The sequence below is a fragment of the Patagioenas fasciata genome, chromosome 3 (assembly GCF_037038585.1).
Source record: "Patagioenas fasciata isolate bPatFas1 chromosome 3, bPatFas1.hap1, whole genome shotgun sequence".
Lineage (NCBI taxonomy): Eukaryota > Metazoa > Chordata > Aves > Columbiformes > Columbidae > Patagioenas > Patagioenas fasciata.
This window is the reverse complement of record NC_092522.1, coordinates 90126646-90146235: the sequence shown is the minus strand read 5'-3', so window position 1 is coordinate 90146235 and position 19590 is coordinate 90126646. Positions and strand designations below refer to the sequence as shown.

Sequence of the window (19590 nt, the reverse complement as noted above, 5' to 3'; positions counted from 1 at the left end):
CTGCGTGGCAACACTTGCACAGTTTGACAATAAACTACGACTGCCTCCAGCTCTTGACACAAGTCTGTCATCCATACCAGTTGAGTATCCCAGGGACTGACAATGGGGCCAGTGCTGTTTAACATCTTCACTGATGAGCTGGATGATGGGACAGAGTGCACCCCCAGCAAGGCTGATGATGATACAAGACTAGGAGTAACTGATAAGCCAGGGGGTTGTGCTGCCATTCAGAGGCATGTGACAGGCTGGAGCAATGGGCTGAGAGAAACCTTATGAAGTTGAACAAAGGGAAATGCAAATCCTGGCCCTAAGGAAAAACAGCCCAGTGTACCAATACAGGCTTGGCCAAAACAAACAAACAAACAAAAAAAGGAAAATAAAAAGGACCTGGGGCTCCTGCTGGACAAGCAGTTGACCACAAGCCAGCAATGTGTCCTCGCAGCTGAGACTGCATGGTGAAAGCATCCAGGGCTGCATGAGGGAGCATTGCCAGCAGGCATTACTCAGCACTGGCAAGCCACAGCTGTGATGCTGGGTTCAGGTCTGGAATCCCCAGTGCAAGCCAGACATGGACAGAGAAGAACAAGTCCAGCAAAAGACATGACTGGAAGTAGGGGGTGGGGATCCCAGTGACATCCAGTTGCAGGACAATTGGCAATGAGTACAATTTGAAATGTAAGAAATTCTGTTTAAACCTAAAACAAATTCTTACCGAACTGGCATTAAAACATTGGAACAGAGATGTCAGAATCTCTCTCCCTGGAGACATTCAAAATCCAACTGGACACAGTCATGGGCAACCTGCTGTAGCTGACCTTCCTTGAGCATGGGGGTCAGACTAGGCAATCTTCTGAGATTTCTTTCTAGCTCAGCTATTTCATAATCCCTTCCTGTTGTTGCTATAATACCTTAAGAACACACTCTTTCTACAAGGCAGTGCAGCAGTCGAAGTGGGAGGCAGAACACTCCCTAGGAACTGTTTCATACCGTTTCTTCGCAGAATATCAGCAGAGCTAGCTATTAATATCAGAAAAACCTCACTCATTTACGCAACTAACAGAAAAGTCAAATCCATCTGGGAAAACCTGTACAGTCCTCCTGTGAGTAATTACAAATGATACAGATGTACACACACACGAGGACTGAATACTTTTTCATACATCGCATGCACAGTTTCCAGATTTCTAGAGAAGAGAATCATGCACAGTTCTCACACAAACACCTACTTTTGTGAAATTTAATGAAAACCTCCTCACTATGTAAGGGTACAGCACATGAAATCTGTATTTAACAGTTACCAGACCTTAAAGAATTAAAAAGTACTGGATCCACAACCATTTCGCTTAAACTGCTGTTGCAAGCAGAGACTTTAATGCTTACAAATGACTAGTCGCTGAAATTTTAAAAGGCTGAACTCAAAATGGAAAATTCTCTGCCTTAAAAGGTTTGCTTTTAAATAACCTTGAACCACAAATATTTCATTTTCTCACATGGTTAAAGGGACCCTGAATGTCTCAACCACATGTAGCTCTTCCCTTTCCTGTACATGGGACAGGAGAAACAGAAAAGCAATTGAAAGATACACATTACTTGCTAACTGGCAGGAAAGAAACAGCAATTGCAAGAAAGAAGGAAGAAGGACTGAGCAAAAACCCTGGTTAAAATATTAATGGAACGGGGATTCACTTATTAAAATGATCCATATCTTGACGTGCTTATCTCTCAAATGTAAGATTAATTTCTAATTATAACTCAATCTAGTCTTTTATTATTTTATGTTCTCTAAAAACACTAATTGGTATAAGTACTAAAGAGTCTATTTTTAGAGTGTCTTAAGTCCGATCACAATCCACTTTTAAGATCCTGACCCTGATATCATCCACAGAAACCAGTTTTCAGGGAAGTCTGCAATTAATCAGGGACCCTTTTTCAGTGCTGATTTCTGCATGGGAAAAGGCAGACATCTTTTATGAACACAGAAACAACTTTCAGGTAAATCAATGCGCTGTGATTTACACACAATATTAAGACAATCCTCAAGAGGCCTTCAGGCAAGTTAAAAAGCGCACTTTTGCTTAACAAATAGAACTTTAAAAATTGTAGATACCAAGGAAAACTACAGTTACAAATCACTCACCTTTAGTAATGACAAAACACAATCAATGTATCCATAAAATATACTTCTGTGCAAAGCTGTCCATCCAGACTCTTTGTCTTTTGCCAAGAGATCTACTCCTTTGGTCTCAGCTAACCAGTCTAGCACGCCTTTTTTGCCACAAGATGAAGCAAGATGTATAACGTTTCTACCAAAGGCATCCTTTATAGTTGCAGCATTGTAGCAGTAAGAAGAGAGAAAGGCCTTGATCTGGCCTTCACTTCCTCGGGTGACCACAGAAATAACATCCAAAGCATGCTGTAGAGATCGACACTTTGAAGTGCAGTCTGGCACGAAAGAACTCATCTTCAATTCTGAAGCTGCTTCTCTCCTTAAGGGGAATAACCCTTCGGTGTATCAAGGCATTCCAATTCAGTACACAACACAGTGCCTTAAAAAACTTATAATTCCAAGAATGTAAATCCAGTTTTATTGAGCTGCCATTAGAAATCTTTGTACTGCTATGTTTGGCACTTGATCCAAATAAATATTTATAAATATATATATTTTTAGAAGTCTTATTTCACCATCTTATATAACAAACATTCTTGTCCATAGAAAATTCCAAAAGTGAACTACCTCAAGTGTGGAGAGGGGGATTCCCCCTCCACACTACCTTATTCTTCTAAAACGCCATAATTGCAAGGGAGACCTGAAAGAGAACAAACCAGAACAGATAAGTCAACAAAAATTATTTTCCCCAGCAACTGGATCAATTTAAATGTATATCAAACCAGCGCTTGCAAATACAAGAGCAATGTGGCAAGAGTTAACTGAACTGACCCATGCCATCTGAACTTATACTCAAGCACTCAGTCACTTTATAAAGACACGACTCTATTCCCCACCCCAACCTCCAAAGGCACCTCCTCCCTTTCTTTGACAGAAATCTTTCAGGCTATATGGTGATCCGGATCCAAAAAAATATCTGAACAGAAAAAAAAAAGTTTGCTTTCCCAACCTTAGGGTCCTTAAGACCCTCACAGCTTACTGTCTAATTATATCATTACTTTGTGCTCAGAAAGCAAGGACTGAACTGAAAGACTGCTGGGAAAAACAAAAACCACCCACCCACCAAAAAATCCCCACGGTCGTTGACTAGTTCTTGTCTAACAGAAGCTCTGTCAGTCACACCCAAGAGGAGGGAGGGACTCCCACATTTTACCTCTGCCACTGCAAAAAGCCAGATTTTTTATTTTTATTTTTTTTATTTTCTCTTCCTCCTGGCCTGAATGCCTAACCATCTCCATACTAAGTCTCTCCTGCAGAAACAGGAAGGCTCCTCACCACCACTCTCAGAGCTGCTGACAAAGGTGAGAGGAAGGACAACAACAGGGCAAAGAAAAACAAACTTGTACAAAGAGCTGTGAATTCAGATTGTTGGCACTCATGCTGTGCAAAGGTCTGAAGCTCCTGAAATAGGCAAAAAGAAATTAAGGTCTAGGTTGGAAGGTGTAAAGGACCAAGAAGAAGGAAAAAGAGGCAAAGACACATATTCTTTCTCATGAAAATATGTTGACACTATGAAACACACAGCATTTGTGCTTATCTGTGCATGCTTTTCTTTAGCATATCCATCTTTCTCTGGCATCCGCTTTCTCAAAAGTAAATAAGGCCTTACAGAAGCACTCATCTAGCCTATTAAATGTATGCACATATATTTAAAAGGGTTCTAGTACAAGAAATGCAGACAGCAGTATAAAAATCACACATAAACCCATGTAAAAAAGAAAAAGTGAACTATACCCATCACTAATACACTGCATAAATTAATGTGAATTGCTTTTCAGTCCCAAAAGGCTTCATGCTTCCATTTTTTCAAGCATAAATTGCAAACTGAGTGAAGTAGTACTCAATCGCGCTAAACTCCTTGATGTTTTTGCTTGCTATGCAAACTGTAGGTTAAAATTGTTCTACCAATGAGTAAAATATCCCAAAAGAAGTCAGACAATGCTACCATGAAAGATGAATAAATAAAACTAAACATGTTAGCAAATCCTTGGGGGGGCGGGCACACACACCACACACTAAAATACAAAAACTACCTTTCCAGCTCAGCAGTCATTATATATATATATATATATGTACATGTAAGCATTTGCACAGCCCACTCCTTGCCTCCTCCCAGCCTGTTGATCTAAGGTATCATTGCTTTTTAGGAACTGAATGCATAATCGTGTTTTGTTAGTGTTGCTATCTGCAAGGACATGTCAGGGAAAGATTACTTTGTTTGGAAGAGAAAACACAAATCCCAGTCCTCCTTCTATTGCAAGAATTATCATCGAGACTGATAACAAATTGAAAGCAATTTAAAGCAAGTACTGGTAGTAGAATCTAAACTGAAAAAAAAAAAAAAAATCTAATTCAATAGTATCCACTTAAGCATATAATGACAAAGCGTTCAACAATTTTTTTCCAACTCATTCAAAAGGGGTTAAATACTTGGAATGGAAATCTACAGACCAAAGTTGTCCAGTATGTACCTTCAAGACAATTTCAAACAGCAGGCATATGAAAACCAAAAAAAGTAGGTTTTATTCACTACAATTTAGTCCCCCATCCCTGTCTAGAAGTAAAATTCAGAAATATTTCAGAGACTGAAACTGACCACAACTGTTTAGCTTACACTTGTCAGAGTGAGTTGGAGTTGTATCTACAGCAGGTGTGTCAAACCCATTTTCATTGGGGGTCACATCAGCCTTGTAGTTGCCTTCAACGGGCCAAATGTAATTTTAAGACTGTATAAATGTAACTACTCCTAAAATTACATTTGGCCCTTTGAAGGCAGCCCCTATAGGGCATTTTACTTCTGCAGTATCACAAGAAGCTTAACATGTACCTGTATGGACTCTTCTCCTTTTACCTTCCCTAAAGCCTCTGACTATAAAGAAAAATGAACCACTGTTGAAAGCTTGGAAAAAGCTCCAGTTTCAAGAATACAGCCTGCTTGCTGCTCCAAGGAATCAACACGTGACAGGTGACTGCTACAAGCAGGTTCAGATTGTCAGTGCATCAGTCTTCTAAAGAGTAACAATTTAAAAAAATATATATTTGGAGACCTATAGGAAAAACATCAGAAGTGCTATTATCCTCAAATCAATTTGTCACATTTCATCAATATGCCACTAGCCAATAAAATTATGCTGTGGAAGAAGTATGAATTTTACATATGTCTTAAATACAATTCACTGTTATTAGTGCTACAACAAAACAAAAATAAATAGAACAAAGAAAAATCACTCAGGGAAGTCACAAAATAAAGTTGACTAATCTGTTAGGTAAACTGCTATGAAAAGGCACCACCACCCAAGGAAGCAGACCTGCCATGCCCCATGCCATACCTGCCCTGCTGCAGTACACACCTATTTAAGACACTGAATCGCATGAGAAAAATCCTGTTTCCAAAGAAACTTGTGCCATCACAGGAAAGGAACAGAGAGGCCAAATATAAACTTCTTTAAAGCCCTTGCGCTCTAGCCTCACCAAACACTAAAATACTGTGGACAAGAAACCACACATTAAAAGAATAAAAGGTCTGCTATTAGATAGAAATACAACCCTGCCTATCTCACACTAATTACTTTATGGTGACTTTTACTGCAGCTATGTGAACTCTGACTCTGCTGAATTATTTCTTTACAAGTCATTCTAACTCAGCCCTCCTTCACTATAAACATTACAACACTAGAAACTATATTAGCACAGTGATACATATACCTTGAGTTTCAAGACAGAAGGCTGTAGATCAAGTTGTCACCACTCTACAATAAAGACTGACACACCAATAACATACCATCATATTATCACAACATCTGAAAAAGGTTAATCAGATCTGACTGTTTCTAAACACGAAGTAGGTCTTTAAGTAAAACCTTAAAACTTTAAAATTGTGAACTGACGCTCACATCTGCGTGAAAACCTTGTGATCGCTGACCAAATGCTTACTTCTAGTATATGGAGTCTCAGCTAGAATAGTCAGCACCTAAAATAGGCACAAAATAGGAACAGCACCAGCATTTTTTAAACACTGAATTTAAATGTCTAGAATATGGTGTCCTTTTGATTATGTATCTCTGCTTTTATTTGTAGACATTTCTGTAGGCTTCTCAGCCTCCTCATATTCATGTTACAATATCAGTGTCTTCCTAATGCTGTAATTATTGAAAGATCAATACCTAAATAAGATTATCATCTTTTAAACATTTTTTGATACAATAAGTACCATTTGGAACTCATTCTTTTAAAAAACTGATTCCTAGTTAACATTTTCATGATAGAAAAACATCACTGAGGAATTGGAACAGTATTCGGAGTATCCCAAACATGTTTTATTCCAGTAGCAAGTGGGCTTCTGAATTTTCCCTTAGGGACATTAACTACTCATTATGTATGTTCACAGCCCAGGAAAATTTAAAAGATTACAACCAACTTGGAAGCAATTTCTAAGTAGCAAGAAAGGGTTTGTGGTATCTTGCCTCCTGGAAGTGAGTAGGTAGAGCTCTCTCACTCAACTCTTCCTCAGCACCACCACACAACAGCTGTCAGACTTCAAGAAGGAGTATATCAGATATGTCATCTGACCTTATGGAGTCAGAACTCCTACAGCTGAAAAAGCAGCTCTCTACCTACTCTGGTTCTCTTAAAAAATCTGTTTCTTTCAAGAAGTCACTACAAAAAAGACAAAAATTTGGCACTTGTTTGCTAAAAAGTCTAAAATCAAAGCTGTCATACCTCTCTCGAGTATGAAACTAAGACACTACACAACTCTAAGGCTAAGCTAACAAATACCTTAATGACTAAGGATGATGATGGTAGAGTTCACTTCCTGCAAACAGCAGAGGGCAGATGTGGAAATCTTGAGATTCTGTTCAAGCATTGGGAAAAATGAACAGAGTTGGAAGAAGCTTCTCGCTGTGGAGTTCCAGAAATCTCTCTGCATATTAAAGCTGCTTACGAAGGACTTCTGGTGGGTTAGCAGTCTTCAATTCCAAGGGTTCTGCTTACCTATATTTGTTACTCAAGATACTACTCAGAACAGATAAAAAAAATGTATACAGAATCAACTGTATTCTGGTAATATGAAATCTCACAAAAATTAAGCCAGAAGAAAGAAGTGATGTTACCAAGGCAGCTTCTGGACCCCCTACTATGTATCAGTGTCTTAGTCACTGTCTTTCAGAAGATTAACCCAGAGAAGGAAAAGCATATTCAGGAGAAATTTGTGTGATGCCTGGAACACTGACATGTAGCAGAGGCATCACAAGCTACTGGATGAAGTAAAATATCAGACTGCTCATTTCCACAGCTGTAGAATCATGCCCTCTAGGAACACATTCCCAATTTATTTTCAAATACAAAGTACTTCCACAAATGTTCTATGCTCTTGGCTCAAAGGTACAAGGGTGCTACTAGAAGAGAAACATCAACCAATTCTCACTACCTGGCTGGATGCCAGAAACATATATTGAATCTGCCCATCTGAGAGGCACACATTTGATACTAGAATTCATACATGTGGTTTTTCAGGTTCTTCCTAATGGCCTATACTAGGTATTAGATCTAGCAAAATCCAGCTAACATGGATGTGGATACCAGTACCAAGTCTGTGGCTGGTGGCTGCTGTGGTGGGTTTTTTTGTCGTAATAGAGACAACAGTCTCACACGGAAGTGAAAGAGAAAACAGAAGAGATTCACATAGTTAGAATTCAGTGCCACTTGAAGATAGATTGAGAGTTTTGCATCTTTCATGTGTGCTGCATTAAAGTAACTTAGTTATCAAATTAGTGACATGGCCTTGAAACACAGTTTTAGGCTGCTTCACTGAGAACATACTTCTCAAGACCTTATTGATCTTTAAATTGGCATAACCTCATACCTTTCACTATTTCTTTTAGGTTTTTTTGTTTGGTTTTTTTTCGGTTGGTTGGTTTGGTTTTTTTTTTGTTTGTTTTGTTTTGTTTAACAATTACTTATTTTTTAAGCAGTACTGATTTTTTCCTAAATACTAGTTGCATTCAGGATACACTTGGTGAAAAAACACCTAGTATTTGACTCTCCTTAAACAAAACTAAGTAATGGTTTCTATTTACCATATAAAAGAAGCCTAGTTTTTCTTGTCAATCCTAATATCCCTCCTTAAAAAAACATAGCATAAATAATATGGCTTTTCAGAAGGTACAAAATTAATTTGCCCTCCCTTTTGCTAAATTCCTAAATGAAGACAGATATGACTGGCAACATCATACACTTCAGGAAGGTCCATCCTTACAAGAATATTGCGAGTTCTTAAAAATTTCCAGGGTGGAGTGGATAGGGAGCATCAGAGGGGGGCTGTTTTTTAAACAAGTGTTCTGACATTTAATAACATTCTCCAAGTTGGTCCATTCGCACTTGTTTCATAACATCACAAAAGACCTGTAACCATAACAGCATGTAAATCCTGAAAATATTTGTATCCAAAACAAACTTTGCCATGCAGACTACTTGAATAGTAAGCTAATAATAATTAAAAATTTTTAAAAAATAAAATTCTAAAGCTTACAGAGTTAAAGCCTTGGGAATTTGCTATCTAGGATTTTCTGTAGTCTTACCTAAAGGCAAATTTCATTAATACATATTAAAGTAGCAGTTTAGAATCTGACAAAAGTGACTAGGAAATTGAAGCTGGGTAGCAATATAATAAATATAGCACTGCCATTAAGCAACATTTCCTCAAGGAAACACAAATTCCTAGATAAGTAACAGCAAGCACACCCTACAGCTATTAGCAGTACATTTTCCAAGACTTTAAAGAACAGCTAGACTACTAATTTCTACTCAGAAGATTACATATCCACATATAGTTTAACCTGTTCAGAAACTTCCTGCACATTTGTTGAAGTCTGGGCATAAATCTAGACTATCCAACCCCTTGAATAATATCATTTGAATACATTATGTGTTTTATGGGAGGGGGGAAGTGATTGAATATACAAAGAAAAAAGGGTAAATCTAAGTTATGCAGCAGCTTAGAGCTGTTTGTCAGTCAGAAATTCTCACACAGAGTCTTAAAAAAAAAAAAAGTAGTAGCTTCTCAACTGCATTACAGGAGCATGGCAATACAAGGCACAGAAAGCAAGCATTCTGCTCTCCTCAATACACAAAACATCAGGTAGAGTGCTGCCTCTAGTTCAAATATCAAGTTTTAAGAGAAGTAGTTAAGTATAATAAAACGGTCGAAAGAGTAACTAGGATTCAAAAGGCTTACAAAACAACCTATGAGTACAGGGTGAGCAAACTACATCTATTTTTTCCTTCAGCTGTGTTTTCTACAGACCACACAGACCCTCTGAATAAAGCTGCTGTTACAAAAAGTAGAAAAATGAAAACTCTAGTCCCATTTTACCCTGACAGTGGCAAAAGTAGTCATTTGTTTACATTTCATAAGAAATTAAGATTTTTACATCAGGAAGCACTTTCAAATTATAAACTGAATCCTAATAAGGCTACCCACAGGAACTCTCAAAATGGGTTATACAACAAGCAACCTGTTCAATTTTTAAATAAACACCTAGAAGTAAACTGGACAAAATCCAACTTGCTTAAAAACCATCAGGTTCCACCATGCCCACTATTTTCCCTGGGCCATGGCAGGCCCAAGTTTCCTCAGGTACTGGGCTGGAGTCTCTGAGCCACCTCTTGGCACAGGTGCAGCCCTGGCACAGTTATCTTTGGAGGTTCTCTCCAGACTTCCTACAACCTCTGCATTCACAGTGACAACACCGTAATCCTTATGAGGATGAAACATTCAGGAACCCAGCAACTCTAATCCATTTGCTCCTAACAGTGCTAACTGCACTACCAACTAAAGGCAGACATGTCTGTAAACAGACAAACAAACAAACAAACAAAAACACAATGACAAAAAAAAACAACACCAAAGCACCATTGGTAGCTAAATTTGGCTACAACATGTCAGGGTGGATCTATTAGTCAGGAATCACAGAACATAAAGAGTACTGTGAAATACTGTGCTTGGCTTCTCTAGAAATAGTCAAAACTACTTACATTTAATAACTTAACACTATCGAAAAATTAAAACATAAAGTGGTATACACAAAAAGTACAGTGAGTGCATTTATAGGCATTGCCACAAGACACTGGGACCTTGCTCTGGACTTTTTATTGAAACAGATAACCTGAAGATAAGTCATATGCAATGAACCTCAAATGTGTTCTGGAATTTCACCACACTTAAAACTATATCAGATAAATACACCAAGTCTTAGGAAAGACTGACTTTTCTGAATGAATTCTGAACTTCTGGCACAGTGTTATTAAAGAGTACCCACATGAAATGTTGTTCAGGGATTATTATCTTTTGTAATCCACAAATTGTGGCCAGTTTCCATGAAGACAGACAACTACGCCGACCACGTCAGCAAAAAAAGAGACAGATTTCAGAGATCAGGTGCTCGACTCCTAAGAAGACCGAACAAAAATATTCTTTTAAGCTACCTACGAGATTCCAGCTCTCTCGTGCTTGCGCTGCCACAGACAAGTATCACCAAGAAGGCCAGAAACACGATAGGCTTCCCGGGAATCTCCAGCTAAGGAAACCTGGCAGCGGCTGCTGCCAGTGCCGAGGGAGGGAAGGTCTGAAGTGCTTCCCAGAGCCAGACAAAGGCGGTTGCAGGCAGAGGGAAGGCGGCCTTCCTGCCTTTCACCACACAAGTCCAACAGTCGCGAAGCAACAGGACAGACTAATCAAAACCGGCGGCTGAGCCACTTCCGCTTCGAAGCCGGTCGCCTCCCATTCTACGTGGCCGGCTGCCCTTTACTCTCCGTGGTTCGGGCTCTCCCCATTTCTACAGACCCCCGCGCCACCTCCGCCACCACATCCCGTGTCTCCCGGCAGGGCCAGGGGTGACACGTCCCTCCCGCAGGCCCGGCTCCTCGTCGGATACATCAGCAGATCACGGCCCGCCCCTCACCAGTCGCTAGATGAATGGACTCGGGCGGGCAGTGCGGGACGCGCGCTGGGCAGCGCGGGGGTTCATCCTCAGTGACACCGGGGCAGGGCCAGGCTGCTGCTACTACTACCGCGACACCTCAGGCGACGGCGGCGACAACCGGTGCCAGCAGCCCGCAGCGGAGCGCAGGGACAACAGCTACCGCACCCCCAAAGAAGAAAGCAACCGATTGGCCGCGGCGCAGCCGCACCTCGCATTCCGATTGGTTACTACTGCCGCCACGACTCCGCCCCCCACGGCAGAGTTCAGATTGACTGACATGCCAGGTCAGGTGGCGAATCCAAAGCGAGGGGGCGGGGCGGGCATGGGGGGCGGGGCCTGGAGTGACGGGCTGTCGCGCCGTGTGCAAGGGTTAAACCAATATGGCCGGCCCAGGTGTGGGCGTGGTGCTGGGTGCAGTGTCGTGAGCGAGGAAAGGGGGTGGAAATGGGGAGAGAACAGGTAAAGGGGAGAGATCTGAGTTGCTCCAGTGCCTTGTGCTGTCAGAGCTCGTGAGAGAAGCCGCGTGGGCGGCTGCGCAGGAGGGCGGATTCTGACGAGGCAGCACCTCTCTCCAGGAGGGCTCCGAAACAAGTAGCTGAATAATCAGCCTGCAGGTCTCTAGGAAACAGCGAAATGAGAGAAAGAATGAGAGAAAGAAAGGCCGTGTGGAGGCAAATTGTCTTAAGGCAATGCAATTTCTCTCTCTGACAGAGCGAATGGATTAATTTATATGATAAAGCTGGATTTGTGTGAGGCTTTTGATACCAAATCAGGGGTGCACCCTCAAAAGCAAACTTGAAATGTGCATAAGGATTTGAACAATTCATGTTGTAATTACCTGTGGTTCACTTGGTGTGTGTTTCAGGTAAATTCCATGAGGGCTCAATTAAAATTCCCTTTTTAATTAATACTTTTGGATGATGCAATAGGTGGTACAGATTGCAGATTAATCTGGAACAGGATTGTGGTGTAGCATTGTAGGGCGGGAAGCTAGGAACCAAGATAAGCACTGCCTGATGTTAAATACAGAGTAAGAAAATCGAGCATTGCTTTTTCCAAAATACGGAAATGTATTAATGCCAATGATAGAGTTTCTGTGCATTTCTTTAAAGCTGCAGTTTTATCCCATGTGTGGTGCAAACACTAAAAGACTTTAAAACAACCTAGCTATTTTTTTAAACCAGAAAACATTTGAAGTACATTATGTATGATCTTCAGCAGCAGTTTAATTTGGAGAAGATTGAGGATAAGTTGTATTTAGGTGAATGAATCTCAAGCATTTTTACCTGTGCCGTCTGACCTATAATTTGAATTGTGCAATCTGCTTTCTGTATTTTACTGTACAAATGTTTGATTTGCCAGCAGTCATTCACCATTGCAACTAACACTGCATGCTATGTGAAATCTATTTATGCATTATTTTCCTAGTGATGGCTTCTTTCTGCTTCAGCCATAAGCACATCTCAGAGGTGGCCTTGCTCCGAGTAGGCTGCCAGCTGGCCAAAAAACAGCAATGACCATCTGGGGAGATAAGGAGGTTCAAGTACAGCTGAAGCCAGTCATAAAAAATGCTTTGTTGTACAATAATGAATTCAAGTGAATAGCTGGGACAGACGTCCTTTGGAGAGGTAAATGGCGCAGTGGAAAGATCAAGAGGTTTAGAGCAGAACAAGGCCCAAGGCAACATGAATAGATTCCATATGAGAAAAATAATTTTTAAGATGCTGGATTGCCCCTCAGGTGTTCCATACAAAATGCTATTGTAAAATATAGAAAACTACAGCAAAGAACACAGAAAAAAAAATGGAAAATAATTAAAAATAAATAAAAATTTAAAATGGAAAATAATACTGAGTCATTAATAGGACCTGATGAAGTCCAAGTCAGCCAAAAGATTGACAGAATAACCAAAGGCTTTTAGCAATGAGTTTCTATGCAGGAGTTTGATCTTCTTTTCAGTATTTTCATAGAAAAATAATATATTAACTACCTATTGTTTATTGTTCAGGGTTTTCTAATTGTCACCAGCTCATAGGTCAGCACTAGAAACTGCTGCTATCTTGTGCTGCCTGTGCAAAAGCAGCAGACTAATGAACACAATTCATAGAATCCAGATGATATGGTTTTATTTGCAGAGATATGTCAAGGTGATAAGGTAATGTTGTAAAGCAAAAATAGCTCAAACAGGTTAGCTTGAACCTCTGTTTAAATTACTGGGTTTGTTCTGTTGGTTTTGTTTTGTTTACCAGTGGAAAATTACAACATTGTTGCAGAAAAGCATACTATTTTAAGCCTTTCAGAAGAAATTGCAGGCAGTGGAGATGCAAAGCTAGTTACGAGTCATTGAAGAGTCTTTTTTAATTGGGTAGTCCAAAAGCCAGATTTGTGAGTTCCTGAAGCATGTGGTAAGTGCCTGACAGTTAGGAACTATTCATTTTTTTTTTTTTCCAGAATTATCACAAATAAACATGTAATTATAGTGGAAAAAGGTGTCTCTGACTGCTGTTACTTTTCATAGCAGTTCTAGACTTTAATTCAAAAATCCCTCAAAAAATTGAAAGAGCAGCAGTTAAAAAGGAAAATCAGGATGCTTACCTGTTTTCAGAAGTTGAGGAGGAACATAAATTGATTCTGAATGTTGAAAAAATATGGTAATTACTTTTATCACCTAGTCATCAAAAAGCTGTCTATATATCAAAAATGAAAATAATTAATTTTTTTCCTGTTCGACCAAACAAAGTGTTGAGTGACAGATTTCTCCCTTCACATTTCTATTTATGTGCCTTAGCTGGCCTAATTATTACCAGTGTCCTCTGGAGCCTTGAGTAATAATTCTTATTGGCAGCAGTAACACTTTCTGCTGAAGAAAAAATTAATATGCTCCAGGCTTGCCTTCTGCTGATACTAAATAAGTTCCTCATGATCTTTCTCTTTTATGAGCTTGAAAAAAAGGTTATAAAATACTGAGAAATTTGTATTACAGAACTAAGAGAGGAAGATTCAGTGTAACAGCTTTCAGCAAGGAAGCCTTGCAAAAAACCCCAGACCATTTATTTATCAAATATTTATCAAATTTATTACACAGTCAAGCATTTTTATACCAGCAAAGTCTCTTCAAATGTTTAAAGAATATGTGCATCTTGCTTTAAGAAAGCCTATCCTCTTGCTCAAAGTGACTGGGGTTACTCAACTCCATATACCAACGCTGTCTGAGAAAGATGTGGAGAATTCCAAGGATCACATTGCATGGAAAGGAGGATGGTGAAGTGTGGGGACTCCCTGAAGTCTGCTCAGTCTGATTCGGAGTTCCCCTGTGAAGGTGAAGTAGGAAATTCAGCTGTGGGGAGCAGCCAGGAGTTTTTGCTCAACAAACCACAGCTTCAGCTAAGCAGATTCTTCATCTTGGGAGTGGGAACACTTCCATGTAGCTGTGTCATGTCAGACATCTCTTCTTTAACTGCTAAGATTTCCAGCTTGTCTAATTAGACCTTGACAGCATTTCTGATGTACAAGGTATATTTTCTGTTATTATGGTAGTTTGGATACCCAGAAAGAGTAGCTTGTCACAACTGATACGAGGTGTGTGTGATGAGAAAGCATTGTCCCACCTTTGTCCTGTATTAAAAAAAAAAAAAAAGTTTTGCAACAACCTGTGGAAAATGGCACAACATACATTAAACAAAATGATATTTGCATACCATAGATAGTAAAACACGATCATTTGTAGAAACTGTTCAAGGGACAGGAACTTGCAGTAACTGGAGTATAATCTTGAATATGATCAGAAACTGCAGTACATGTAAAATGGATGTTACCTGTTGTGATCTTAAATATTTTGCAGAAGACCCTGATTTTAAACAAAGTGTTTTCTTATTCTGTGGAAAGTTTATTGTATAAGCGCAACAAGGAAATTCAATTTCTGGTCTATCTTTCCTGCACATCTTCCTGCCACCCTCATCTTCCTGAACAGAAGGCCCAGGAGGGGAGAGGATGGATGGAAAGGTGTGAGAATCAAGGATGTTCTCTTTAGCTTCCTGAGGACTTCCCAGTGCACATCTCAGACTGCAAAGCCACTGCAAGTAACACTGCTGGTCATGTGGCCATCTCACAGACAGGAACAAGGAGGATCTGTTTATTGCTTCTGAATTTGTGGGAACAGAGAGGAACTGCATTTCTTGCCTTGTTCTGATAATAGGAAAAAAAAGAGGTGTTCATTTTTTAAAACTGTTTGCAAAGAGTTGTTAAACACCCTGTTTACAGTACAGCTGATTTTGTTTTTTCTGGCCTTTGCATACCCAGATGGAGCTATTTGGGCTATGTTGGTGCTGTCCCTGAAGGCGGCATCCGATGTGCTCACCTGGTGCTCTGAGAGCCAGACATGCTGGCAGCAGCAGCCCCAAAGCTGCTGCCAGACAGTCCCACCATGCTCAGTCCAGGTGGCAGAGGGTGTCTGTCCCCCTGCTGCCACATGAAGTGCCACTGGTCAGGATGCAGTTCATGGCACTGGGCACACTGGGATGCAGCCTGGCTCTCTGAGTCTCCCAGTGCACTCTACAGGAGTTCATGACCCAGCTTAAGTGGTGCCTGGAGATGTGGGTTGTCTTTCTCCAGGTGCATGACCCAGGGATGCCAGGAGCAGCTAGAGTCACCACTCATGTCCATCTCTGCAGTGACCCACCGCTGTTGCAGGAGGCGTCGGTTCCCAGAACGATATAGCCTTGTACTAAATAGCACATTGGCAGGGACAGGATGGCATTCCCTTTACATCACCTCCAGACAGGTTTCCTCTGGCTTTACCTCACTTCTTTCTAGGACTTTTCAGAGTCATAAAAACCTTTGTTGAGATTTTTTGATCTTCCAAACACTGATTTCGGAGACTCAAGAGACTAAAATCTCCACAGCTAGTAGACACCTTTGCACTTACAGTGCCATCTACAGTCAAAGAACTTCTGGCACTCAGCATCACGGGATTTTTTGGTTAGGAGCTCACACAGACTTTGCAGAGCAATTCTGCAACAAAAACTACAGCACTGCAGTTTTCTTCACATGTGGAGCTTGTCGAGTGCAGGGTCAGGACGCTAAGCAGTTCACCTGAGCTAGTCCCAGCTGTGACAGTGGCTCACTGAGTATCGCATCAAGCAGCAGGGAGAATATTCATCCTTCCTCACTTGCAGCATCGTCTGTCTCCATGCAGAATCAGAATAAGCTCCTCTACTAAGATTGCCAAAAACAGGAACTTAACTTGCCTGCTTTAAATTGTCACATGTATAAAGCTGTTTCTGACCATTGACTCCCCTGCAAAACAGTGGAGGGGAAGAGGACGATCTAAAGTGCGTTGAAACCTATGAACGAAAAGCTGTATATGAAATGGTAAATATTTCAGTACTTAAAATTTGACATTCAGTTTTAGTTTAGTGTATGATGAATTTACAAATGAAGATGCAAATAAAACTATAAAAGGTGTGAGTAGAGTCTCTTTTCTACAATTTTTAAAACAAACAAGGTAATTTGCAGGGGGAAAAAGCCCTTAAAAACTAAAAAAGTTAATTTTTTCTCTCAAGTAATTCTAACCTACACAGATATTCTTTAGACTCACTTTAAAAAAAATCATGCACATGTACATTGTATTCCAGACAGAATATATCAGCAAATGTATAGAATATTTTTTAAAAATAAAAACTGCAGGGATTTTTGATTAATAGCTTTCAACATTAATTCTAGTAATTTTGATACATCTGTGTGAGTTTCTGCTAAGGATTCTAGTATCAAAAGCCAAGCAGCAGCATATCTATGAACTGCTATTCTCATGCGCAGAAATACTATTTTTCTATGACCTATCACCACAGAACTATGGTCATAGGCTTTAAGGATACTGAAGATTTATGAACCTTTTTTCCATTATAAAAAATTGCATCTTCATAAGCTATTTGAAGTTCATTGAAAATAGAATTAGATGCAGTGGTTGATTAGCAGTCGTAATGGAAAATATCATTTGTATGATTTGTTCTGGTTTCACAAAAAGGATATATTTGATAGATTTCATACACTGCTGATTTTTAAGTTTTGATAAAGTAATCCCAAGTTTGCTGCAATTGTTTCTGATTAATTATTTATATTATTTTAACTTCCAGGTATGAAGACTGAAGTAGACTTCTGTCTCCTCTACCAGCACTGGTTACTGCAGTGTGAACACCCAGCACCACACTGCAAGTACAAAGGGGTGTTTTAGTAGAACTGTAGCCCAAAAGATCATTAGTGCCTGTGAGACAGAATGGACTGAACAACAACATTACAAAACTCTCAGCTTACTTCTTCTTGCTTTGCCACATGGACAAATGACCTGGTTCTAGGGCACAAGACTAAGACCTCCAAAAAAGGGGGCCCAAGGAAGAGAAGTGTAGTGTATTTCACTGCACTCATAGCTCATTATCATAAAAGTTCACCCTCAAGAATCAAGCCTGCTCCTCTACTGACATTCATTCTAAACTCTTCAGTGCTGCTGGGCAACCATCTGTGCTGTCGGAAGTTGTGTTCCTCTCTTCTATCTGAGAGGATATATCCCATGCTGCCAGATAATGAATCATGATGATGATACACATCTTCATGGCCGTTAGGCTGGATTTTTTGCAATGTAATGAACACAGCAGAGCACAGTAGCACAAACATAAGCAAAGTGAAACTATTTGGAAAACAGACAAAAAAAAAAAAAAAGAAAGTGTGGTTGTTTGGTTGGTTGGTTTGTTTTTTTCTCCTGGCTTTTTAAAAATATCCTGGTAGTTGAATGGTTCCTATTAGTTGTGCTAACCAAGACAACATTTTTCTCCACTCACTATACCAATTCCCCACAAAGCACAAATTCATGGTTCTTGTGCTAGCTTAAGGAACACTTATTTTTCAGACGATACCAGTCTCTCTCTATGGTTTCACTACATGGGAAGTATTTTTACATATACAAAGGGCAACTCTTTCTTAGTGGCTGAACTAAAACCACAGACCTTTTCCCTCAGAGCAACACATGATCTCCTATGCAGACTGCTAGAAGTACTCTTTCATCTGTTCTGGATGGAAAAAGTCTTCAAGTCGCTTGCAGGGAGGCCTCTCAAAAAAGTGCAAATCTGTGTTTCTGTTATTTATCAGTGAGTAAAAGGCAGTTCTGGCTGGCTGGCTGGCTGGCCAGCTCAGCTCCTCGGCTGCTGCTGCTCTCTCAACCGCCTCATGCCTATTTTGCCACTAGATGACACTGTCGAGACACATTTGTTCTTTCTTCTTCTTTCTCCAAAGGTATTCCAAATTAAAAAAAAAAAAAAGCAAGCTACATTTGCTAGTAGCATTTCAGAAAGCCTTATTCTTAAAACATGAGGGGAAAATACAATTTAAGAAGTTAAAGTTTCTAGCAAAGATGGTATAGTTTCCTGAAGTAGAACCAGGGAAAAATCTTTCCAGGCTCTTGCAAGTAAATATGTTAATTTTGGTTTTAGCTGATTTGAATAATTATGGTACCATTTAGAGACAGAGTGAATTTCTTTCACCTAATCACAAACCTATTCAAATATTACAGAATCAAAATTAGGGAGAGAAGATGGTATGCGAATTTTCTATTTAATTTGGACAGGAAAAAAAAATATTATTTCTTCCTTAGTTTTGCCAAAGTCCTCTTATCTGGAAATATATGCTTTCTTCACTCAGCTGAGAAACCTCTATTCCTTCTCTACATGAAAGACAGCGAATAACCAACAGGAGAAAAAGAAAGGAACCCGTAAGCTGGACCATGCTTCTCCCTTCTTTTCCCTATAGTGAAGAAAATAAGACATCTCCCATTACAATCTCCATCCAGCTGTTTAATTTGGACTAGAGCAAATTTGCAATCCTATTTCTAGGCCTTGAAAGCTGAAATAATCTCTTAGTCAGGTGCTGTTCTCCTTTTGGCATGGATGTGTCCACACACTCCGCATTTGTTTGGTCTGGTGGATATCTGAACAGCTATCCTTGTGCTAAATATTGCTCAGCTCTTGCAGGAAGCAGGACCATTTCCAGGCTCGAGCAGGTTTGCAGAACAGGGTGACTGACCTGAAGCATTGACTGAGAAGCAGTGACACTCCGCTGTAATTCCAATATTGTTTTGAGCAAACATGAGACTCTCTTGATTTGGCATTGTTTGGAAGGAAGTAAAAGGACTTGTGCCCAGAATCTGTAAAAGGCAATTCAGTACTTCGAAAAATGAAATAAAACCTGTATTCTTTGAAATTCAAAAAGATGTTAAAAATGCAAATACCTTCATTCATTCATTCTTAAGTCTTTTTTTTTTTTTTTTTTTACCATGCATACATCTTCCCTAGCTGTTGCTGCTTGAGAGTTTGGCCAGCAGTAAATTGCTTTCAGGACATGTGGCTGCTTCTTCTTGAAAAACAGTCTTATCAGCTTGGTGCTTTTAAAAATCTTTTT

At 39.8% G+C, this 19590-nt stretch overlaps 1 protein-coding gene across 4 annotated transcripts in view; it reads right to left on the bottom strand.

The window, feature by feature from the left end:
- Nucleotides 1-11266, bottom strand: part of IBTK (inhibitor of Bruton tyrosine kinase) — a 58154-nt gene extending 46888 nt beyond the window's left edge. For 3 of the 4 annotated variants that reach the window (XM_065834627.2, XM_071806827.1, XM_065834630.2), the window contains exons 1-2: nucleotides 11128-11266; nucleotides 2138-2807 (exon numbers count right to left, since the gene is read on the bottom strand). In XM_065834627.2, the coding sequence (XP_065690699.2) occupies nucleotides 2138-2461 (324 nt within the window). In that variant the 5' untranslated portion in view covers nucleotides 2462-2807; nucleotides 11128-11266. Of the gene's footprint in view, nucleotides 1-2137; nucleotides 2808-10655; nucleotides 10813-11127 lie in introns of those variants that run through there. The other variant, XM_071806826.1, reaches the window with a different exon arrangement.
- Nucleotides 11267-19590: the final 8324 nt, after the last annotated feature.